Source organism: Callorhinus ursinus, unplaced genomic scaffold, assembly GCF_003265705.2.
Source record: "Callorhinus ursinus isolate GAN/ISIS: 27379988/994484 unplaced genomic scaffold, GSC_fseal_2.0 scaffold1, whole genome shotgun sequence".
Lineage (NCBI taxonomy): Eukaryota > Metazoa > Chordata > Mammalia > Carnivora > Otariidae > Callorhinus > Callorhinus ursinus.
Genome location: NW_027397063.1, coordinates 132,372,730 through 132,398,417, shown reverse-complemented (window position 1 = coordinate 132,398,417; position 25,688 = coordinate 132,372,730). Strand labels below are relative to the sequence as shown.

The 25,688-nt window shown below is 34.2% G+C and overlaps 1 protein-coding gene across 6 annotated transcripts in view; it reads left to right on the top strand.

The window, feature by feature from the left end:
- SLC4A7 (solute carrier family 4 member 7) overlaps positions 1-25,688 on the top strand; it is a 100,987-nt gene that overhangs the window by 36,253 nt on the left and 39,046 nt on the right. For 3 of the 6 annotated variants that reach the window (XM_073901028.1, XM_073901016.1, XM_025883193.2), the window contains exons 2-10: positions 1,958-2,039; positions 5,741-5,887; positions 8,381-8,519; positions 9,086-9,246; positions 11,204-11,392; positions 18,906-19,021; positions 20,938-21,095; positions 22,519-22,606; positions 23,192-23,338. In XM_073901028.1, coding sequence (XP_073757129.1) covers positions 1,958-2,039; positions 5,741-5,887; positions 8,381-8,519; positions 9,086-9,246; positions 11,204-11,392; positions 18,906-19,021; positions 20,938-21,095; positions 22,519-22,606; positions 23,192-23,338 — 1,227 coding nt within the window. Of the gene's footprint in view, positions 1-1,957; positions 2,040-5,740; positions 5,888-8,380; positions 8,520-9,085; positions 9,247-11,203; positions 11,393-13,882; positions 14,252-18,905; positions 19,022-20,937; positions 21,096-22,518; positions 22,607-23,191; positions 23,339-25,688 lie in introns of all 6 variants that reach the window. The other 3 variants (XM_073901033.1, XM_073901030.1, XM_073901025.1) reach the window with 3 other exon arrangements.

Here is a 25,688-nt window from a genome sequence, read left to right as displayed (position 1 = left end):
GGAGGAAACGTTAATAGAGCATCTTAACCAACCTCCTATATGGTCCTTTCTTAAATAGTCTTCCAGTTTATGCTTAGACATTGAAATTGGTTAGAAGCTGTGTTCTTTCTGGTTTATTATTCTAAGTGTTAGAGGAGATCCTGGACAATAAGACCAGCCATAAAATGGGAATGGCTGAAAATGTGTCTTGCAAAATTTGAAAAGTACTATAATTAGATAGATAAAAAATGTAACTGTATTCTAGAAAAATAATATTCAGTGGGGTATTAATGTAATTAATATTACTATTATAATTTTATTATTTAATTCTCTTATCTCCAGTTGTCTCTGTGGCCTGCAGAAGTACCAGTTATAGCATAACGACCTTCAAAGAGATTGAATTAGATTATTTATTTTCTTTTTTGAAAGCTCTTTCCTTTCCTCCTTTGGAAGGTTTGTAGTACTTTGATTACATCTGAGCCAGAACATTGTCCATTTCCTGTTGCCCATCCTTTTGCCTGCTTAGAACACTGGTTTCAGGTTATCGACCTCTTTCTTCATCAAGCCCCCCAGCTCCTTCCAGGTCATTTCTAGATCTTCAGCCTCTTTCTGGGCCATCCTTTTCCTTGCATTAATCTTTTGCATTGATTCCTTGACAGCATTAGAGGATAGGACCTCTCTGGTGTGATTAATTTGCTGCATGAGGTTCCGTATCCTGGGTTCTTCCGCATACTGCACATACAGCATAGACTGTGCGAGCTGATCTGTGTCACTCTTGAAGTTAGATAGGCTTATTTAATATTGCCAGCTCTTCTCAGAACCTCTGTATATCTTTCCAAACTCTTGAATGTCTTCTCCAGTATGTCTCCCCAGTACCTGGCTTTGTTGAACATGGCAGAGTCCTTGTTAACTGTTGCCTGATCATTGTACACTGTTCTCTAGTCTTAGAATGGAATAGACTTTCCTGAGGAATTGGAAGTGGTGATGTCTTCTTTGCCCACCCAGTCAGGGTGCCCCTGTTGAGACACGTTGTGGTAGTTGTATTGGACAAAGTGCAAGGCCTCCTAACAATGGTGAAGGTTGGCGAGGTTTCCTTGCACAGCTACAGCTGACCCATGCTGGGCAAGGGCTCAGAATAGGCTACAGCTCAAATTGAAGCCTTTTGAGGGAAGGAATTTGCTCATCTGTTTATATCTGTGCCACAGAATCTTGAGCATACTACTATTCCTTTCAAAGTTAAGTTAGAAGTTGGGAAGGGAAGGTAAAGCTAAAATTTTATTCTTTTAAAAATAGTCTATGGAGTATTTTACAAAAATACATTTCTTTTTGTTGAGCTGGAGACGGGAACAGAATTATGAAGGTAGACTTAGACAACTCAAAGTTAGAACCTCCTTAAAGGTTAAATTTTGCCGTGGCTTTTCCTTTGTAGAAATAAAAAGTTCTTATAACTTTGATTGGCTCTTGGTTAATTTACAAGTGGAAGTGATACTATATGTTTAGTCTATAGACTCATTTTTGACCATTTTATGTGGAACCATAATACAATCCAGTATAGCTGAGTTAAGTGTTTCCTTTTAATTAGGGGACCTAAGAGCAAAGAACAACCAAAAAAGCATTCCATATTGATAAGTAAGGGTTTCCCTCACCCCCAATTTTCTCTAATTGCTCATCTGGATTGTCTTTCTGTTGTAGTAAATACATGTACCAATTACTTAGTAACTTCCATAGAAGACCAATTAAAAATTGTCACCTCAGTTCCTACCATGAAATTTTGTATAGTCTTTTGTGGTTTAAAAAAAACCTATAAGCCTACTTTAAAAAAGAATGCAGTTAGCTATAATTAGTTAGCTTATAGTTAGCTTCTTTGAGAGGAAGGCAATCTGTTACTTACTTTTTGACTATTTCAAATAATTCCCCTATTAGTAGGTTCTTAGTATATATTTGATGTCATGAGTAAATGAGAATAATTTCTTTTTAGGGTCCTGATGAAGAAGCTGTTGTGGATCTTGGCAAAACCAGCTCAACTGTGAACACAAAGTTTGAAAAAGAAGAACTAGAAAGTAAGTTTAACTTAGCTTAACGGGATAAATTACTAATGAAAGTTTGTTAGTGTGCTTTAAATTTTACCTGCTATTTGTGGAAACTTTTTGTTGTTATGAGGTAGAGTATAGATTTGAAAGAACGTTTAACACTTTTCTAAATATAGTTTTAAGCAATAATGTAGCAAACACCCATGTAACCATACTCATATCTGCAGTTACGATATTCCTTGATTTCTCTTTGTTGAAAGTATTGATATAACAAAGATTTTAGAATCTGTGCTTTTTTTTTTTTTTTTTTTTGGAGAGAGAGCGCATGAGTGGGGGTGGGGGGCATGGGGCAGAGGGAGAGGGAGAATCTCAAGGAGACTCCATGCTCAGTGTGGAGCCTGACGGTAGGGCTCAATCTCATGACGCTGAGATCATGACCTGAGCTGAAATCAAGAGTCGGATGCTTAACTGACTGCGCCAACCAGGTGCTCCTAGAATCTATGCTTTTCAGATTTCATTGGTGGTTGCCATTACTTACCTTGGAAATTAAAAAACCAAAGTTAAAAAGTCAGTTGATTCTTTTATTTTTTTCATTTCTTTCAGGCTAGGTAATATGTTTTTAACGTTTCAGAATGCCAGACTAATAAGCCACAGTTATTACTAGTCATATAAATGTTCATTTTATAGGTAAGTTACATCAGCCTTTTCAAATGCTGTGATATCAGCATAGAATTGTGGAGCAGATGAATTATATATCAGTCTACTAGGAAGAAGTCCTGGCAAATGGTTTCTTCTCTTTTTTTTTTTTTTTTTTCTTCTGATTGAAATTTTTGATTTACAGAAGAGTTGTATAGATAGTACACAGAGTGTTCCTGTTATCCTTCACGCAGCTTTTTAAAATTTTAACATTTTACATAACCATCAAAAGGTAACGAAAATGAAGAAATTAATTAACATCAGTACAGTTGTATTAACTAGACTAAATTTTGTTCATATTTCACCGGTTTTCTATTGATGTCCGTGTTATGTTCCAGGATCCAGTTGAACAGTTCGGATCCAATAGTACATTTAGTTGTCTCATCTCCTTAGTCTCCTCTGTGGCAGTTTCTTAGTCTTTCCTTGTTTTTCATGACCTTGACATGTTTGAAGGGTAGTGGTTAGTTACTTTGTAGAATGTCTCTAAGTTTGGGTTTGCTTATGTTATCATATGAACAGACTGAGATTATGGATATTTGGGAAGCATACCACGGAAGTGGTGTGCTCTATTCAGTGTATCATATCTGAGGACATGTGATATCAGTGTGACTTATTAGTGATTTAACCTTGAACACTTGGTTAGGGTGATGTTCATGGCAAATGTTTTGATAGACTTTTGGGGTCTTGAGAACTACATTTTTAAGGTAAAGCCTTCTGTAAAAGCTGGTACCATATAGGGGTAGTAATCTGTTGCCTTTAAAAAGGAGATGGAAAGAGGCAAATAAGTGTTCTCCATATTTACTTTGTGAGATGGAAGAAAGCCCTGTCTTTTAAAATTGTCTTTAAAAATCTAGGCTTCCTAGGGCTTCTGAAAGGAACCTCAGTTGGTTATGGTTAGATTCTGTGAATTCCAGGTGCTAGGGAAGTTAAAATGTTTAGCAATAATTTCATCAATTGAAATCACTTAGCATATGTTACCTTTCAAATATGTGCAACCTAGAATGTGAAGAGCAGCATTGGGTATGTTTTTTTGCTTCCCTTTGTTACCCCAGAGCCTTTAGCTTTGTGTACGTGGTACATATCTAAATTTCAGTATTGGGTTTGAGGGAGAGATTATGTTTATCTCAGAGTTTGACTGAATAGCTCTTTGACAGAGTAAAGGTTAAAGAAAAAGGAAAGAAAAAAATCATAAGAAAGAACACTAAGGTTGATACTAAAAGCTAAATAAACAATAAGGCTTGGATTTTCATATTCATGTTTATTCTTTCTAAATTGGAAACTCCTATAATTTATTTTTATTTTGGTGCATTGGGGCTATGTGCCAGAACCCATTAGTTCTAATTGGAGTACTTTGTAATTCCCAGTGCACAGTGATGAGAATTTGACTCTTTAATTTCCACTTTTCTGAAGTATTCAGAAGAAAATAGTTTCACTAAAATTAAATAGTAATATCATGAGTTTTGTTACAATTTTTTTAGTTTTCTTATTGATATATAATTTATTTAACAAATTTCACCATTTTAAAGTGTATAGTTAATTTTTTTAAGGTATATTTACTATGTTGTGCAACCATCACCACTCTAATTCTAGAACATTTCCATCATCCTCTCCCCCCCATGCTATATAATTGATTTTTAATTTTGGGATTTTCTGGTAAAATTAAAAAAAATAATTGGTATTTAATTTCTATAGTTTTTTTTTTTAATCTAGTGCCTACTGTATACTAGGCAGAGTGCTAGGTATTGGAAGATGTTAAAGCAAATAATTTTAGTTCATTGTATATCTATAGGTCTAGTTCTCTTTTAGTTTAAATGTAATTATTTAGTTTATTGATATTAATTACTATGTTGGTAACTGAAGCAAGAAATCAAGAGTGTCACCTTTTTCAAACTTAGCTGGGTATGTGTGTTTCGGGCAATTCAAATTTTTTGCTGCCCTGGATATTTGTAAATGACTGCAGAATCGCCATGAGTATTGATTTTGGGGTTACAAATGAATTTTGGCAAGTTGGCAAATTTGAAAATAAAGAATTCACAAATAATGAGGATTGACTGTACTTTCAAATCTCATCTAAAGATGAAGATCTTGAGTTTCTTGAGGTATTTATTTTCTGACCATCTTATGGAATTTGTTAGGAAAAGAATGCCATTAACTATTCATATTTCAGCGTGTTACTTTTCAAAGGACATAAGGGCAAAAAGCAGCTCCATGCCAGAGGCTTTTGCATAGTTGCAAATTAGTTAAACCTGTAGCCCACCACCCCTTTCACTCCACGTAGCTTAGATAGTAACATTACCTAAACTATTTAAGAAATCAAGTTCATGCCTCAGTATTTGACATAGTGCTGCTAGCTTTCTAGTTCCTTGATTAAGTTTTATTTAGTGGACAAAAGCAGAGAATGCCTTTCATAACCATTTCGTTGGTCACAATACAAATTGAGAATTATGCAACATCAGCAGTAGCTTTTTAATATTCCAGAAGCATATGATAACCTAATTGTATTGCTTTCCCCAACCAGTCTGACAATTTATGCCCTTTAATTGGAGTATTTGGATCATTTACATTTAATGTAGCTTTCAGTAATTTGGACCTTGCTGATTTGGGATTTCCAAAACTGTAATTAATAAATATTTACAAATGTCTGCTTATGAATATTGATTATAAGATATTTAATTATCATTAAAACATATCTCTTAAGGATCTCTGTTAACTAGGGTTGACATCAAAATGTAGATGGAATAAATTTATGACTATGTAGTATGATTTCAGAAAGGCCAAGCTCTTCTTTCCCAGAATGCCTTTTTAGCCTTGCCAAAGTAATGCTTACATAAGTAACCTGTTTTATCAGTTAGTGTTATTAACCCATGACATAGCATTCTATTTGGTGTTCTATAAAAGAAAAGAACAGGAAATATAGCATTGTTAATTACGTGAGCCTAAATATAATTCTTTTTTATCAAAGTAAAATTTGGTATACTTTTGTGTATATTCTTTCCTTTTTGGAAAATCAGTAATGTTTCTGAACCTTTGGCTAGGTCATCGAGCTGTCTATATTGGTGTTCATGTCCCATTTAGTAAAGAGAGTCGTCGGCGTCATAGGCATCGTGGACACAAACATCACCACCGAAGAAGAAAAGATAAAGAATCAGATAAAGAAGATGGACGGGAGTCTCCTTCTTATGGTAAGAGAAAACAGTAGTTCTTTGTTAGCACCTTAGAATTCTTTCCTGAAAAGGCTTGTTAAAAAAGTAGAATATTTTCTTTCTTAAATTTTATGTCTGCTATAATTTAGACACATTATAAACCTTGAAGAATATAGTAATTGAAGTAATATTTTTTCTCCAAGGAATATACTAATTGAAATAATAGTATTTTTTCTCTATTATATATTTCATTATTTATATGTGGAATGAACAAATATCTGGAATCTTTAGGCTCCTGGATGAGATTAATTTTTTTCCCATTTTTAAAGACATTTTTTGGCTAGAAAATTTTATCCACTAAGTTGAACTCCTTGGTTATCTGTGCAAAAAAGTGCTCTGATTTGATAGTACTGTCTGTGAAAGGACAGACTTTTGTTTGAAAGCAGAGAAATACAGAAGTGCCCATAGAAAGAGGAAATCAGAAAGAAAAAAGGCATATTGTAGAGGAAAGAGAATGTTATCTGATAATAAATATTGATAGCACTGATTTAAGTGGCCCTGAGACGTGCGAATGGTGAGAGCCAAAAAGAAATAGCTGTACAGCCTGAGGAAGACTCTTAGGACATTGCAGTTAGTGGACATATAAGGCGTCATTATTCTTTTTAGGACATCATGGGCCTATATGGCCATCTCTACACCATGGGTTCTAATGTGTGCATTCTAGCAAAGTTACATGAGGTGTACTTGTAGGCACTTGTGTGCTATGCTAAAGGAATGCTTTTGTGATGAAGAGGAAAGAATCCTGAGCTACCTGTATAGCTACAACATGAACATAAGAAAATAGTAATATATTAAGTGGCAATTCTATGCTAAGCATTCCACCAAGCCCTTAACATATGCTTTCATTTAATTCTCTCTGCACTTATTTTATTTTTTTAAATTTTAATTTTAATTCCAGTTACTTAATATACAGCATTATATTAGTTTTAGGTGTATGATATAGTGATTAGCAGTTCCACACAACACCTGGTGCTCATCACACCGAATGCACTCCTCAATCCCCATCACCTATTACCCATCCGCTACCCACTTCCCTTTTGGTAACCATCAGTTTGTTCTCTGTAGTTAAGAGTCAGTTTCTTGGTTTGTCTTTTGCTCTTTTTTTCCTCTTTCCTCATTTGTTTTGTTTCTTAAATTCCACATATGAGTGAAATCATATGGTATTTATTTTTCTCTGACTGACTTATTTTGCTTAGCATTATATCTAGCTCCATCCATGTCATTGCCAGTGGCAAGATTTCATTCTTTTTTATGGCTGAACAATATTCCATTGTATGTATACCGCATCTTCTTTATCCCTCTCTGCATTATTTAAAAGATGGGTATTGTTTTAATTTTGTAGATGGAGACACTTCAGCTTAGACTAAATGTGATGGGAATCTCTTAAAAGCCTGTACTAAGAGATAGTACATGGTCTAGTAAACGATGGCCTAGTACAATATTAAGTGGTCACATAATTAACAGAGGTCCTGTAGGTAGCCAAGGAAGAGCCAGTACATTTTTCAGAAAGGATCACTGGTGGACTTGGATGATATTAAGTAATTTAGAACTATTTTGCTGTTCTGTATGATGCATCCATCCAATTTAGGATATCGTCTGCTATTCTGAGTAGATCATTATGCTTCTCTAATTGATGTAAATAAAAGGGCACATAATGTTTTTATAGAATGCTATCTACCAAACTGTAAGTATGGTCACTAGGATAGGTGGTTTGACTGGAATTTATACTAATTTTTCTAGGGACCCTATACTGTATAGGTAAGTAGTTTAAATTCAGATGCCATGAGTGTGGGGATTCTGTTTCATAACAGTGATTTGTCCTGCCTCTCTAACCTTAGCTGACAGAGTTTTGCTTCTCTGTGATAGTACAAAAAGCCAGTTTCTGTATACCCCTTGCATTGCTTTTTCTCATCATTTTTTGGAAGTTGGGAGAATTTCCTTTTTCAGTTTTGAATTTAGCTACATATTAATTACATATTTTTAAAATTTCTGTTTTGTCCTACATTTTCTTACATTTTTAGTGAGAAAAAAGTCCTATCTTTGAGTGTAGTGTTCCATGTTTTCAGATATTGCATATTTTTATTTGTTTTTACATCAGTTATAAGATTAGTTTCACTTGTTTTTTAAATGTATTTATTTTTTAAAGATTTTATTTTTAAGTAATCTCTGCACCCAATATGGGGCTCAAACTTACAACCCTGAGATCAAGAGTCACATGCTCTACTGACTGAGCCAGCCAGGCACCCCTCACTTGTTTAACATATAATTGTTCTTTTTTGTCTGTGGAGGTGATCTCTCTGTGATACTCTTTGTTTCTGGATTGTTGGTCCTTGTTTGCTTCCAGATTTATAGTATTTTAATAAAAGAATTTTGATGGAATGTATTTATAACAAAAGCATCTCACTTTCAAACTGAATTTATCTTTGAATGAATTGCGGCAATTTTTGAGTGTATTTAAATTCTTTTGTCAAGACACACCATCCCAAAGAGTTCAGTTCATTCTTGGTACTGAAGATGATGATGAAGAGCACATTCCGCATGATCTCTTTACGGAAATGGATGAACTGTGTTATAGAGATGGAGAAGAGTATGAGTGGAAAGAAACTGCCAGGTAATAATACTGAGTCTCAGTATTTAGTTGGCTTTTCTTGATTTTTTTCTTGTATTGTAAATAATAATGAATTTATGAGTTACCAGGTACTTTAAAATAATGAGAAGAGAATTTCCTCTTGCCTGGAAGCTTCAGCTTTAGTTTATCTCCTTATTCTCAAAATTCATTTTGAGAGTAAGTAATCCTTACACTTTAACATAGCATAGAAGGAATTATGTTAATTATACATTTTAATGTCTTTAATTAGAGAAATAAATTTCAAAAATCAAGGTCCTGCTACATATTTTCAGTTTAAAAGAGGATTAGCAGTGGAAATCACGAAGTTCCATAGTGTGTCTTTGTAGACTTACTATGACAGCTAGAATAGAAGGAGGAACTGTAGAGGTTGTAACTTGTGAGTAGAGTGGACCATTAGCTTGATTTGTAAAAATGATTGTAGCCAAATTTTGTGTTGGTAGTGGTGATCTTTGTTTTCTTTAAAAGAACAAGTGTATGTTTATCATATTAAAATAAGCAAATGAAATCTTCATTATTTACAAAATATTTTTATGTGTTATACATTTCAGATGGCTGAAATTTGAAGAGGATGTTGAAGATGGCGGTGACCGATGGAGTAAACCTTATGTGGCAACTCTCTCTTTGCACAGTCTTTTTGAACTAAGAAGTTGTATCCTAAATGGAACAGTGATGCTGGACATGAGAGCAAGCACCCTAGATGAAATAGCAGGTTATAGCAGTTTGACTTTTTTAATATTTAATTTGTAATATTTAATTTAATTTAATAAGGAAAATGAGGTGGGATTTTAGACCATTGACTTAACTGCTCTGTGTTGAACTTCCATCCTCTGTAGGACAGCATGAGGAGTACTTTTTGTCTTTGTAAATTAATAAATAATAATAATAAATAAATAATAAATATGTCTTTAATAAAATAATAATAAATAAACTCTAAATAAATAAATAGAGTCTAGAAGATTAAGCTAGACAGGCACAACTACAGTACCAAAACGAAAGTGACTAGTGCCATCAGAAAGATACGCAGTCTGTTTCTGGAAATGTAGAGAAAAGAGCTTTTTGTTTCTTCAGTTTCTGGACCAAGGTATCTGGGGAAGGTCAACAAGGACATTAAATGTACTACTTATTTACTACTTATTTATAGACTTTGAACACATGAGAAGAAGGAGCAGGTGGTACAGGGAAAAAGTATTCTAAGGAGGAGGAAGAGAAGGAAGGGTCTAGAAAGTGTAGGCAGGTGTGGATCTCACATGAAAGTCAGTTCCCTGTGAGTATACAGATTTCTTGAAGAGTATTAGGAGACGTTTACTCTGGCTTTGCAATTATCACATAACACAATGTCAGATTTTAATTATTTACAAATGTATCTTCTAATCCAAGGTCCCTTTGTATGGTAGTCTGCAGTTGTTGTGTTAAGGTTACAGTTTACCTGTTAGGTTGATTCCAGTTTACTCTCAGAGGAATCTCAAATGTTTGAAAGCTTGACTCTTTTATCTCAAATTAGTGGCACTGTTTTAAAATATTTATATATATTTGATAGGTTAAAAATAGTCCAATCACTACAATAATGTATCATGGCATTACATCAGTCTCTCCATTCCCCATACCCCCTTCACAGCGTGATATCTTCATCTTCCTAGAATTTATTACTTTATGGTATTTTATTTTTTTTTAGAAGACATTTTTTTTAAAGATTTTATTTATTTGAGAGAGAGAGAGAATGAGAGATAGAAAGCACGAGAGGGAAGAGGGTCAGAGGGAGAAGCAGACTCCCTGCTGAGCAGGAAGCCCGATGTGGGACTCGATCCCGGGACTCCAGGGTCATGACCTGAGCTGAAGGCAGTCGTTTAACCAGCTGAGCCACCCAGGCGCCCTACTTTATGATATTTTATCCTTTCATTTGCTCATTGGTTTTTCTACCTCTGGAGGAGTGAGAGCGGAAACTTGATCTACTTAGTTAAATTCTGTATGCCCAACATATAATAGGTACTCAGTAAATAGTTAATTATTGAATGAAGGAGTCCAATATTCATCTATAGTTTTGACAAAAAATATGAAGTGAGGCAATAAAATACCTTCAATTCTTAGGAAGGCAATATTATTGACTATTGAGTTTAATAGAATTTATTGTGTCCATATCAGGAAAGCACTTTCAACTATTGGACGGCTATTAGTGTAGAACAGTGGCATCTTTTTTTTTTTTTTTTTTTTAGAACAGTGGCATCTTTATAAATAACAGTACTTATAAAAACTAGGGGTCGCCATGTAACTTACTTATTTTTCTTAGATAATGTTCATATTTATCTTTTTTTTTTCTCTTTCTCTCCCCCCCTGCCATTTAAATTCAAGTTAGTTAACATATAGAGTATTATTACTTTCAGGGATAGAATTAGTGATTCATCAGTTGCATATAATACCCAGTGCTCATTACATCAAGTACCCTCCTTAATGCCCATCACCCAGTTAATGCATCCTTACCCACCTCCCCTCCAGCACATATTTATCTTTATGCATACATTATTCAGTATCAGAGGAGAATAATATTTTCTAGAGAACTATTTAAAGATCTTATTTTTCAGTAAGGTTTCGTGTACAGTTTATGGTTTATGTTATATTCGTCCAAGTATTCGTTTATTTAATAAAAACGGCTGTTATTGTTCTTTCATTAGATATGGTATTGGACAACATGATAGCCTCTGGCCAATTGGATGAGTCTATAAGAGAGAATGTCAGAGAAGCTCTTCTGAAGAGACATCATCATCAGAATGAGAAAAGATTCACCAGTCGGATTCCCCTTGTTCGATCTTTTGCAGATATAGGCAAGAAACATTCTGACCCTCACTTGCTTGAAAGGAATGGTGAGATAAGTTGTGGCATCCAATTTTGCTAACACTTCTACTCTAACAGCATTCCAGTGTACTACAGTTAGTATTTGGGGGCAGAAAGATATTTTTTCCAGATAATTCTGTAGGTCATTTTATTATTTCTTTTATTCTCTTAAAAAAATAATAATGTTATTTTTGTACTTAAAAATATCATTTCTAAAATATCATTCTTTATAACATTACGGTTAATCTGTAGAAATCATTCAGATGAAAAAATTAAGTATTCACTCTGTTATAGTGGCACATTTACCACTATATCCAATTCTGAATTACTTCTTGCTTTTTTGTTATTGTCAAGAATACTTGAATAATTGATTAAGGAGGCATAAATTATGATCCGTAAGTTTAATCTTTTTAAAATTCTAAGTCTTGGATTTGAACCTTTATTATCTATATTAGATTTTTCATAGTGATTTTTTGTGTTTGTTTTCCTGATATACTTTATTTGCTGGGCATAAATAAGTGTTTTGCGGTTGGTTTGATGATTTGACTGCCCTTTTTTTGAACACTTTGTGTAAGGTTTTTATGGATGATTTGGTCTTAACCTAGGGATGACCTCCCTGATGTCTTCCAAACCATTGAGAATGGCACAGACCCACATTTTCCAGCTCTCCACTTTCACAGTCTAGCAGTGGATTATGTGGGACCCGGTGACTTATGTGGGGATACAGTGTTCTTGTAGCCATTCACCTCTGTGACTGTTTTAAGGCTGGCGCACCTGGAGGCTCTGCCTTTTCTCCTTTTAAAGCAGAAGAATGCCTCACTGGGGTTCTGTTTTGGCTCTCAAAGAGAGCTCTAATGACAGTGGCTCTGCAAAACCTAGGTACAAAGGGGTGGAGTTGGCTTATGAGGGTCCTTCTTGCCTCTAGCTGCTACCATTACTCAAGGATTAGAGTGAAGAGGAGGGATGATGGGCCACAATGTTTTTCTGCTCATCTTCTTTGTCCCTGCACTAATAATATGGCTTTTAAGTATTCTACAAACGAACAGCCATTGGTGATGGGATGGGGTTTAATATATCCAAAATGGACAGTAATCATCTTTTGCAGCTCAGTGTGACATTCTTAAGTCCATTTTCTTCTAAATATTTGGCCATTAAAACTCTTCTTAATCTCTTTAAAATGATGCCTTTATGTATTTAAGTAACCTTAAGAATAAAGAAATCTCTTATGGACCTATGTTCAATTTAAAATCAAGCCATCGATGTCAAATTTTATGTCTTTTTCATCTTCATGTACTATATATTCTCAATTTTCTTGAAATGATTCATTTACTCAGAGAGACCCTGTTAAATCTTTATTCTTCATGTGGAGTGATTCCTGACTATTCCCTGATTGCCATTTGTTTCTTTTTAATCATAAGACAATGGCTGTTTTCTTTTAAGTGCCATTTTAGCATGGGCATGTTATTTTTTTGTATTATGGTTGTAATTTAACAGTTTTTCTGCATATAGCTTTAGTTTTAACTAAATGGTAGTTGTTTATGGACTAAGGTTCATCTTTTTAATATTTCTGGAATCTCTTGAGCATGTGGCTTTGATAACTTAGATCGTATGGGATTGATTGTCATAGTGCTCATGTTTTTCCTAAAATCAGTGTTATTCCACTTAGCTACACTTCTTAGAATACCAGGTGTTTGAAATATAAATATGCACAACCTTTTGAAATATGCTAGACTTACTTCATTATTGCCATTGTTGGTGAGAAATACTTTATTATCTAGCTAAATTAGATTGTATGTATTTAATATTATCTGCTGTATTAGAAATGGATGCATATTTTAGGACATTTATTAATATCTTTAGAGAGCTGAAGAATATCCTTTCAAGTTGACACTGTTTTTCTTTTTAAAAAAAATTCCTATAACTTGCCTTATGTTTTAAAATTTTACTTGAGAGCACTACCAGTAGCTGATGCTCTACTGATTAATCAAAAGAGTTGATACCAATTTTAAGTTAGGAATTATTAGAGAATGTAGACTTTTCTTGTAAGAGAGAATTGTCTCTAGTGGCTTGGTACAGTGTAGGAAAAATACACTAGATATAAGCTATCAGTGCTTGTAAGTTTTGTTCAGGGTTTTATTTCTTAGATCTTTATATTACATTCTTATTTGCTGTTTATTGTTTATCAACTTCGCATTTGGTTTTTTTCAAAAGCCACGTTATTGGGTATTCTAATTACTAACGGAATGTTGCCCCCCATCATCTATCATTTGCATTGTTTCTTATTTTCTGTTTTGTTTTCTGGGTACACCTTCAGGGAACTAAGTATAATTTAAGCAGCTTTTCATTGCCTTTCTAACATTTAAACATCTGATTGCCATGCTAACTCTGATAGCATGAATTTGAAATTAATTTTGGGCTTTAAAGCTTGCAGTTTACATTGTAAGTTGATGTTATGTGTGTGTGTCTATTTGCCTTCTGCAGTGAACTTTATCATTTTTCATTTATTTGTTTTATCTCAGGGGAAGGCCTTTCAGCCTCCCGCCACTCTTTGCGAACAGGTCTGTCTGCCTCAAACCTTTCATTGAGAGGAGAATCGCCTTTATCTCTTCTTCTCAGTCATCTTCTTCCTTCTTCAAGAGCTGGAAGCCCTGCAGGCTCACGGTGTACAACCCCAGTACCCACCCCTCAAAACAGCCCTCCTTCCAGCCCTAGCGTCAGTCGCCTGACCTCCAGAAGTTCCCAACAGAGTCAGCTTCAGGCCCCAGAGCTACTGGTTTCACCTGCCAGTGATGATATTCCCACAGTAGTAATTCATCCGCCCGAGGAAGACTTAGAAGCACTGAAAGGCCAGGAGCAGAAGAATGAGGAAAATGTTGACATGACTCCAGGCAACTATTCAAATCCTCCATGTGTGGTGCTTTCTGCCTCTGGATGACTTGCACGTGGAATGCCTTTCAGCACAGAGCTTTAGCAGCATATGTAGATAATGCTTATAATTTGTTTTGACTTCTGCATGGTTTTTTTTTTCCCTTTATATATTGTAGAAAAGAAGTATTAAACATTTTTAAGTTATAAAAAGACTACAAAGAGGACTTTAAAGCCCTTTCAAAAATTTTCACTGAGATTTTACAGGTCAAGGCATTTGAATGGTTCAGAAAAACAGAAATTTTTATAAGTAATATTTTAATTTTCCATGATTTTTAAAAAATAGTGGCTTCTTGTGCATTTCATTCATACTATGAATGAATACATATTGGACATAAATTACAGTGAGGTGATGTGTCTTTCAGCTACTGTTTGGTGCTTTTGTCCAAATAATATAGTATATTTTAACCTTCCTAACACAAATAGGATTGAATGTTCTTTTCCTCCTTTTGTCTCTGAGAAGATCAAAGTTCTCTAATGGCTATCTGGAATCATCATCATTTTAAGACAAGTATATTTGGGATAGACTTTAGTTTGTCCTCTGTTTAATGCCATATCTACCTTTAATCCAAATTGACCTTAAAATTTTCAAGACCAGAGATCCTAGAGTTGTGGCTAGGATATATTTTTGTCTGTGAATTAGAAAAATTGTTTCTTAGTGCATTAAAGGTTTAATAATTCCTCTAAGTGTTATATATTACAGTAATTTTGTTTCTTCATAATATATTAATTATATGTACGTTTAAACATGTATATCTTTCCACTCAATTCATATAAAGAAGTATTCTTTAGTGACTATTTTACTGACAGCTAAGCATCAGTGTGACATATAAGTGCTAGCTAGTGGTTTTAATCATAGAAGTATTATTACATTTCTTCATAATACTGATAACATGTAACACTTCATTGGCAGCTTATCTTTATTAGCCTATTAGCCTATTTAATGTGTATAAAAATTTGTGTGAATTAGGTGGATACACCCATTTTCAGAAACTCAGAAAAGTTAAGGTAACTTCTCCTTGGATCATACAACTAGTAAGTGATAGCCTAAGTCCTCTGACAGGATCCTCAAGGTCCTACCACTATATGACAGACTTCTCTGTATTGAATTTCTCCAAACATACCAAGTATATTTAATCAAGGCTCATTGTAGTTGCCAAAAAATACATACTTTTGGAAGTAAAAAATGAAAACACAGTGGCTAAATCATTGTAACATTAATTATGACCATATCCATAGCGTCCATTGTTTTATAGTTTGTTCCTCACGCAGTGTTATTACTTTTCAAATATATTCATAATTTTCCTAAGAATTTGATGAGGTTCATGTTAATCCCTATTTTACAAATGACGAAAACTAAGACTTATTAAGATCATGCCATAAATGACCAGAGCAAGGAATTGAACTCAGATCTCTCCACAGCAAAATCTACAGTATAATATTTCACTGTAGATTTTAGTACCTCGTGGAAAATGTATAGTATGGTAATGAGGTAACTGAACAAAAAGAAAGAAATACCTAAAATTATTTACTCAGAAGTAATCAACAGTCTTAATTAAAGAGAACCAGCAAGACTTACTATTTTTCCTTAAACAAGTGATTTTAAAGTTAATTCCTTACATTTGTTTTTACTTATATCATAGCAGTAATACTGAACATTTCTTGTTTTACCAGCTTCCATGAGGGATTATAAATTTTATATAGGAACTAGGAGATGACATATGGGTTCACAGTAGCTTGTTAGGCCATGTTGTTAAGGAGATAAAAGTAGCAATTAACTGAAAATTGAAGAACAGTATTAAGCTTTTTTTCTCCTCTGCCATAAGTATGCTATGAGATTTAAAGAAAAGAAACATTCTAGAATGGGGGGAAGAGAGGGACTTTCTAAAGACAAGAAAATCCCATAATTACTGTTTAAGAAGACATCTATAGAAGGTATGTAATTAAAATAAGAGGAACAGCTATATGTTATTCCCTGGTTTAATTACCTTTGGTGCTTAAAGCACCTAGAAACCCTGATTGAGGTTTTTTTTCCCTCTCCGGTTGAGTTTTCTTGAAGTCTGATGTTATGTTACAGGAGGAAAGTGGCCTTAGCATCATTTTGGAGAGACTAATGTAGATTTTGTGTCATGGGATCATGATTTGTGCATAACCATAGTAAAAAAGAAAGAAAGTGGTGTTTCCTGTTACGTTTTGGAGAATAATTACATGTAAAAGAGTTAAGCTTAGTTTTAGTATTTGTAACTATCTCCTGACTCCCTGTTTTTCAACCTTGGCACTGTTGACATTTTGGGCTGGACACCCAAAGTTGTAAGGGGCTATAGTCATAAGGGGCTAGCCTGTGCATTGTAGGATGTTTGACAGCATCCCTGGCCTCTGTTCACTAGCTGCCAGTAGCATTCCCTAGTTGTGGCAACTAAAAATGTCCCTCCATATTGCCAGAATGTTCTCTTTGTGCACCACTGCTCCAACTACTATTTTCAAACTTATAGTGACAGAAGATTCTGGTATCTTTGATTTATCTTTCTCTAGATAACGCTATTGTGAGAAAAATTTTAAGGGCAAAATAATAGATTTACCAAAGTATGATTTTTAAATCCCAGTATTGATTTTGTATATACAGACATTGTTTTTTCTTAAAGCAAAGAAGTACAGTCTTTCTGAGTTATCTGTGCTAGTGATAGTTTTAATTTTGGGGAATTTACTCATTTAATTCTGAGCACCAGGATTTATTGTACAAGCAGGGAGACGTCCTTTACTGATTGAGATACAGCTTTAACTTAGCTGAGATTGGGAAGGACTACATAGAGAAGAGAATGGTGAAAAACTCTTAATGTACACTTTGCATGCCAGTTCTAATAGGTTTGGGTGACCACTTAGCCAAATGACTTCAGATCCTACTCTAACTTTATCAGTATTGAGTTTCCACATCATTTCTTCTTCCCACTCCCACTAAATCCTTATATTCCCCCCAGAGTCTTCATTCTACTCTTCTCTCCAAAATCTGGGGGCTGAGGCTGTTCTAGGAAATTGCATATGTATTCTTTTGATTATACATCTGCGGATTGAGTACATTTAGTAGTTATAAGTATATTTATTGATGGTCAGTTGCACTTGACACGAAGACCTTAATGATACTCTTCATTTTCTTGTGTGGAAGTCAGTGGAAGCCGCTGAAAAATACTGGTTAGCCTTTTTTTTTTTTTTTTTACCCCCTACTTGGGCATGTATTTTAATAAAGGACTCTATTCTGGAAGTTTAGAGACAAAGGTCAAAGAAGAGGCTCATAGTAACTGCTCTGCTAGGCTAAGGTGGTGAGAAATGAGGTAAGTTTTAGCACATAGTTTTTATTTCAGAATTGTTTAACACTTCCAGAGCGTGGAGCTAAATAGTTTGCATATCCTTTTTTTTTTTTTTTTTTTTTTAAGATTTTATTTTTAAGTAATCCAACACCCAGTGCAGTGGAGCTTGAACCCACAGCTCCAAGATCAGGAGTTGCACGCTCCACCGACCAAGGCAGCCAGCCGCCCCAACAGTTTACATATGCTTTTTACACTTAGGTTTTTGGATCATGGTAACGTCCTCTGTTAGGTATTTAACAAGAGAACGGACTATCACAAAGGTCTTCGGTCATTGAGTTTAAGCAGTAAACCCAAATGACTTAGTTTCAGTTATTAGTTATACCGTGTTCTAGAAAAATGAAAATTCCCTCTGATGCATCAGATATATCTGATGTGCTTAAAATTCAGGAACTTTACCAATATTAACTTTAAAGTTTATAGGATTTAGGCACAAACTGCTTAATTGAATTTCTTTTCTTTTTTTTTTAAAGATTGTATTTATTTATTTGACAGAGAGAGACACAGTGAGAGAGGGAACACAAGCAGGGGGAGTAGGAGAGGGAGAAGCAGGCTTCCCGCCGGGCAGGGAGCCCGATGCGGGGCTCGATCCCAGGACCCCGGAATCATGACCTGAGCCGAAGGCAGATGCTTAATGCCTGAGCCACCCAGGCGCCCCGCTATTATATTTTCAAGTTGTACTTCTTAGGAATAATGGTAGCACATAAATACTACCCAAGAGAAATGAAGTTCTTGAGGAAATCATTATGATGGAAGATTATGATAAATTTAACCTACATTTAGTTGATTGAGCTTTTGGATTTTCTGAGTTGCATTTAGGGTTTATCAGAAAATAAATATTGTTACTGACGTAAGTATGCCAAGTATAGTTTGGCATCATTAAGCTCTGCAGTTGGCATGTATGTTATATACATTGAAAGTGCATTCCCTGAGTATTTGTAGTGGTGTAATCAGACTCAGGTCTTCCATCTTCTATGTTCTTCACCTACTCACTTTTTTTTCCTTCCTTTTGCAAAAGGCCACTGTTTTTATAAATTCCAGTTATATTTTTTTAAATGTTAAAATATACAGCTTCATTATTGCTTAAAATGTTATTCTAGTCTTGCTGGTATGATACTAACACTTGGCACCTTTTTTTTTTTTTTTAACCTTGCACATTTGCTTTTAATAAATGATCACTTTCAGGATATGAGCAGAGTCAGTTTACAAAGTGAATTTTCTCCTTACTAATTTGGAATATTTTGGTTCTTAAATACAGGTATTTTGGCCTCTCCACAGTCTGCACCGGGAAACCTGGACAATAGTAAAAGTGGAGAAATTAAAGGTAATGGAGGTGGAGGAAGCAGAGAAAATAGTACTGTTGACTTCAGCAAGGTAATTCTGTCATTCACTGTAAATTTTCATAATCATTCTTACTGAGAAAATCACTAGCAGTGTGACTTTATTAGCACTGATTATAGTAATTTTTCAATAGATTGGTACTTAAAAACCTGCATGTGATACTTGGGTTATGTAATTTAAGGTCAAATGTTATGAGAAAGGTAATAGTCTAAGAGCATTTGAATATCTATATATCTTACTAGTTTCAGGAATTTTGACAAAAGATATGTGAATAATACGGTATTTCCATCTATACCTACCCATAGATATCATGAAACTTCAGTACCTTTTGAATTAGTCATTTGTTCTGGAGCTACTACCACCAGAAAGATTAATTCTGGGAATGATGTTACAGCACTGGTGATTCAGCCTTTTCTTGGCTGTAATAAGATCCCAGAGTTACTGTCTTACGGTGTCAGTACTTTCTGGAATGTCCCTGGGAAACATACCGGTGTTTCCCCATGGGTAGGTAAAGGCATGGATTTAGACACAACTCACCTATCTCAACTGTGATTTTTTATTTTGGTAGATGAGTATTTAGGTGAAATAAAAATAGAAAATTTCGAAATTTCTAAAGAACTGGGCAAAAACTCTTAAGTTCAAATTGCAATTGAATTTAAAGCATACTTTATGAGTACTACTTCTGAATAATTGATTCTGTGTGACTGTTAGGACTTTTTGATAGTATTAGTTGTAAGATACTCTATTCTAACATTGTTGTAGCCAATTTAAGACTTTTCATTAAATGTGACTATTTCAAGTAAGATGCATTTTTCTTAATCCTTTTGTGGTATAAAATCTATAAATCACATTTTGCAGAAAAGGAGTGTAAATGATTTGCAGGATAGCTTTGCTTGAGCTTGCTCTAAAATTATAAAAGTATTTTTAATTCTTCTAACTTTACCATGTTTTTACTGGGACTTCTGTTACTTCAGATGAGTGAAAAGTGTTCAGTAACCATACTGCAGCTTATTCTTGTTAAATGGATAAATATAATTTACATTATAGATCTCCTCTAGACATGGCAGATGCCGTTTATTTTTGTTCCTCTGTCACAGTTTTACTTTTTTTTACTTGGCCTATCCTTGTGTACACCTCCTTGTCTCCTGTTGGGCAGGAGTCTGCCTCCTGGCACTGTAGTTGTGGCACACTGGGTGTGGGACTCAAGAGGCCCGCTGTAAGTGCTGGTTTTATTTTTAATAGATAGCCCTGTAAGTGGTTGTTTAGTGACTTGTGTGAAACTGCATATAAATGAAGTTCCCATACTTTGATATTATGTTTAAAACTTTTTCTTTGTAATTATACACAGACTACTAAATTTGATTTTATAGCACTATCTTACATCTCTACCAATGATGGCTGTTTACTTTGGTTTTAAATAAAAATAAAAACAATTTTTGCCACCTAATGAGAATACCAGGGAATACACAGAGCTCTTGAAAATAAAAAGGACTTATAAAAATATATGTAAAATATAAAGGGGCTAATTCATTTCTAAGATTAAACAAAAATAATCATGAAATGAATGATTTTTAGCACTGTGTATAATTTCATGAACCATTGTTAGTTTGTGAATATATTTTTGTCCTTAATAGTTTTTAATGAATAGTGCTATAATCACTGAAAATTTTCTCTAGTTTGTATGTTTGATAATTTAGATCTCTGAAATAGTAAAGAAAAAATAGTTGGGAGCATTGTTTGATAGATGTGTTTTGCTTGCTTTTTTTTGTATTTGTCTACTCCATTCTTTATATGTGTGAGAATTTTGGTGTTTTTATACATCCATGAGATCACCGGTTTTGATTAGCAAATAGTAGTCTTAAAAGCAGTTTTTCTTTCCTGTTTCCCTCTAAATAAACTTAACAAATACCATCTAAATTTGATTTTAATTATTGTTTATTTGTCAATAGGTTGATATGAATTTCATGAGAAAAATTCCTTCGGGAGCCGAGGCATCCAATGTTTTGGTGGGAGAGGTAGACTTTTTGGAAAGACCTATAATTGCATTTGTGAGACTGGCTCCTGCAGTTCTCCTCTCAGGGCTGACTGAGGTCCCTGTTCCTACAAGGTAAAGACTTCGTTCTGATTAACATTCTCAGCATGCCCAGAATTTAAAAATTTTTGTGTATTGATTAAAAGGAGCATTTTTGCTTCATGTATTAAAAGTGTATTTTAATTGTTAATATTGTCAGTGCACTAAATGCTTTGACTAGTAGAGCATAAGAATTATCTTTCTTTCTGGATTAAAAACAAAAAGAAAGCATCCTTTTAAAAAATACTTAGCATTTATACCTTTATAAGAGGTTTGGTGTTTTAGGAGCTTTGGTTTAAAAGACAGCTCATTTTAGATCTCTTATGTTCTGTGGAGTCAGAATGGAGTTGAATCTTTGCTGGGCCACTTTTTCTGGGGGTGTCCAGCCTCACTTAAATTTTCCAAGCTTCATTTATAAAATGAAGATATGATTACTTCATAGGGTTGATTAAATGTAATAAAATGCCTCTGAATTAGGCAGAATACTTTGTTCTGACCTGACCAAAATTTTCTGTTCAGTATACATAAATAAAAAAATAAATGGGGTAATATCCATAAGAATTAGCAAGTTGTGTTATAAAGGATAATCAGTTTGTTAGCTGTTGACTGTATAAACTGAATTGTAAATAAGAATTTTAAGAATACTAAAAAAGTCATTTTTATAATAGTGAAGATGAAGAATTAATTGCAACTTGATTGGAGCATATGTGCCTATTTTTAGTATGCTTTCCTGGGTTACATTAATGGTGTAGTATTAACATAAGTGAGAAAAATAATTCCATAGATTCACACTTAAATTCTCATAAAACAAGATGAATACTTCCGATTTGGGTGTACTGTAGTGTTAATGAGGATATAACTAAGTATGAAGTTAAATACTTTTTATTTAGTCATTTATAAATAAATTAAAAAAATAAGATGAGGTTTGATGTTAAATTTGTAGAGTTATATTCTTTTTCCTTCCATAGTGACTTATTTACCACAGTAGAGTCTTTATCTAGACCGTAGTTTGAGGGATTGTGAATTTTTTTGTGTATACTCTGAACTATTTTATTAGGCAAACCTTACTTCCAAGTATTTAATGGGATTGGTATTTCCTTTATTTACTAATTTACTTTTTCGTCAATACAGATTAGATAAAAGGTTTATTCAGATTCAAAAGGGTAAAGAAAATGGGAACTTTTAATGTAAAACACTCAGTTCTTTACTTTTTTACCCTAAAGAAGATGGGGAGCAATAACTTGGTAGAAAGTTAATTATGAATGCTTTGCTTACTTAGTTTTGTGGTCTGCTTTACTATGAGTAGAGTGTCATCTTTTTCTCCGTGATTGGTGTGGGGGTGGAAAAGAGGCCTGCACGTTGTTTCTGTGTTTACACTTGAATGATTTCTTTATGATTGCCTAGGTCTTTGTGTATATGTTGTTTATATTTAAGTCTGTGTATTTTAATGTTTCTTTAGGTTTCTGTTTCTGTTATTGGGTCCAGCAGGCAAGGCACCACAGTACCATGAAATTGGAAGATCAATAGCTACTCTCATGACAGATGAGGTAATTAAAATACCCCGTGAGGTAGATACTGATTATGAAGTATATAATATATAAAATCCCTTAGAAGTGGAATTTCAAATCCTTTTCAAGCGGACACTGATTGTGAAACATTTATTATAGTTTTCTTTTTTTTCATAGTGAAGCTTACAAAATTGTCCTTGCTGTCTGTACTATTTTATCTTATTACCTCTTCAACCATTTGCCTTTAGTAAGATCTTTAAGACCTTTCTGTCGGGATCAGTGGATGCTTTTTGGTCTTTTTCTCCCCTCCACCCCCCTTATTTGAAATTATTGACCACTTTCTTGAAATTTTGAAATATTCTCCATCCTGGATTTCAGGGTATCATTTCTTTGGGTTTTCCTCAGGATTTCGTCTTTACCCCTTCTGTTTTTTTTCTCCATAATTTCTCTTCCATTTTTGAACCTTTTCACTGAGCATATTGACAGGACTGCTGTCTGTCTTTGGAGCAGAGATTTGTAATTTAGGTGTTGGACTTATTGATCATATCTAAAGTGGATTTACTATGTGTCGAATTTTCTTTCAGCTTTAAAATCCTTTTACTCAGTTTTTTTTTTTTTTTGTAGATTTTTCATGATGTAGCCTATAAAGCAAAAGACAGAAATGACCTCTTATCTGGAATTGATGAATTTTTAGATCAAGTAACTGTCCTACCTCCAGGAGAGTGGGATCCTTCTATACGCATAGAGCCACCAAAAAGTGTTCCTTCTCAGGTAAGAATCCACACAATTCTGTGAATTACTTTTTCTTAGTTAAAATATTTTTGAATAGGTTAAACATTTTTATGATTCAACTATATATAAAAAGGTACACTCAGAGAAGGTGTACTCCTACCCTATTCCATTTACCTTCTTACCCCTATACCTACCTCCTATGAGAGGACCATTTGTTAGTTTTTTGTTTATCCTTCTAATTTTTATTCAGTACAAGGAAATAATGAATATAGTCCTATCTCTTCCTCTTTCTTACCAAAGTTAATATACCATATGTACTGTTCTGCACCTTGCTTTTTTCATATAACAGTATATCCTGGAGATTTGATCATAAGATATCAGAAATATTTTTTGTTTTCTCACAGCTTTGTTATGTGTCATTTGTGGATATCCTGTAGTTTGTGCTATTCCTGGGCTCAGTGTTTTGCTTTAACAAAGCATATCACAATATTGATATGCCAATTTAGTCTTATGCAGGTATATTTGTAGGGTAGATTCCTAGAAATTGGATTGTTGGCTCACCTGGGAACTTTTAGTAGATATTACCAGAATCCCTTCTTACTGGGTTGCACTGTTCTGGACTCCCACAGTAATGAATGCCTCTTTCCCTACAGCTTCACTAACAGTGTGTTGTCAGACTTCCAGATACTTGTCAGTCTGATAGGTATCGTTATCCTATGTCAGGTATTATAAAGTGGTTTTAATTTACACTTATGTAATTAGTGAAGTTGAATATTCCTGGTTATCTTTAGTTCATCCCCCCCCAGGACCCCCCCGCCAAAAAAACCCCACCTTTTCTTAACATTGAAATCATTTGTTGATCCTTTGGAGTTTATTATGGTGTATTATGTGGAGGATGCATCCAACTTTATAAATTGCTGCCTTTTTGTTCCAATTTATTAAAAAGTTAAGTGTTACTGCCTTACATTTTCTAAATTTCCATTTGCATTCAGGTCTGTTTCTGGAATTTCTTTTCCATTGGTCTATTTATGGACCAATTCCACACTTTAATTTCTGAGGCTTTTAACATATTTTAATATCCAGTAGGTCTAGATTCCCTCTTGACCCGTCCATTACTCTTGCTTTTCTGAATTTTCTTGGCTGTCTTTTCATGTTTATTTTTCTATGTAAGCTTTAAAATCAGCTTTCAATTTCCAGAAATAAAACCTGATTTTTCAAAAATTGTGATGGCAATGAAATTTGTAAATGAACTGAGAGAGAACTGACATCTTTATAACATTGAATCATTCAAGAACATGGTATGTTTCCCCCCACTTGTTTTCCTATTTCAAGTCAGTTCTTGTGTCCTTAAGGAATGCAATAAAGTTCTCCTTATCTACGCTTTACACACTTCTTGGTGAGTGTATTCATAAGCATTTTGTCTTTATTGCCTTTATTGTAAATGAGGGTTTTGTTCCATTATATCATCAGTTTGTTACTTTTAAATATGAAGGCTGTTTGTTGCTGTATATTTCTTTTTTATCCTCCTCCCTTTCTTAGTTCTTTCATTGTATGTAATAGTTTTTTGGTCATAATCTCTGCAGTCAGATATTTTTGTCCCTCCTTTTCTCATTCCAGCTCTAATACATTTTCTGTTGTCCAGTTGTACTGACTAAAACTCTAGTAGTGTGAAGTGGTAGTTGACTTTAAATGGGCATTTTTTCTTTTTTTTTTTTTAATTTATTTTAGAGAGAGAACACTCGTGTGTGCATGTGAGCAGAGTGGGGTGGGGCGGGAGAGGGAGAGAATCTCAAGCAGACTCTGCTCAGTCTCATGACACTGAGACCATAACCTGAGCTGAAACTCAGAGCTTGACTGAACCATCCAGGCGTGCCCCTAAATGGGCATTTCTTAATTTGTTCTGAATTGTAGTCCATGTCCTTAAAGTTTCTCTCATTAAGTCACTGACATTGGCGGTCAAAGTACACATTTTTATCATGCTAAGAAAGTATCCTAATTTTTGTTTCATTGAAATTTTTAAGATAAGTGGATGTTAAGTTTTTTCAAATTTTTTAGCATCTCAGGAGATAATTGTATGAATTTTATATATCGATTATTGTGAACCATACTAATGGATTATATAATATGAAAACACTCTGTGTGGATAGAATAAGCCCAGATTCAGCCTCAGAGTGCTGGTTGTCTCTGTCGAATATTTTGTCTGAGTTGTTCGCTTCACTGTAAGTAGATTGGAGTGTAGTGTTTCATGATGTTTTCATGCTTTGACATCTTTGTTATATTTGTTTCATAAAAGCAGATTTGTAAATTTTCCTCTCCTTGTGCTTGTAAAACTTTAAATGGCTTGGAATGATTTGGTTTGAAAAGTTTGGAAGAATTTCTTTGTAAAATG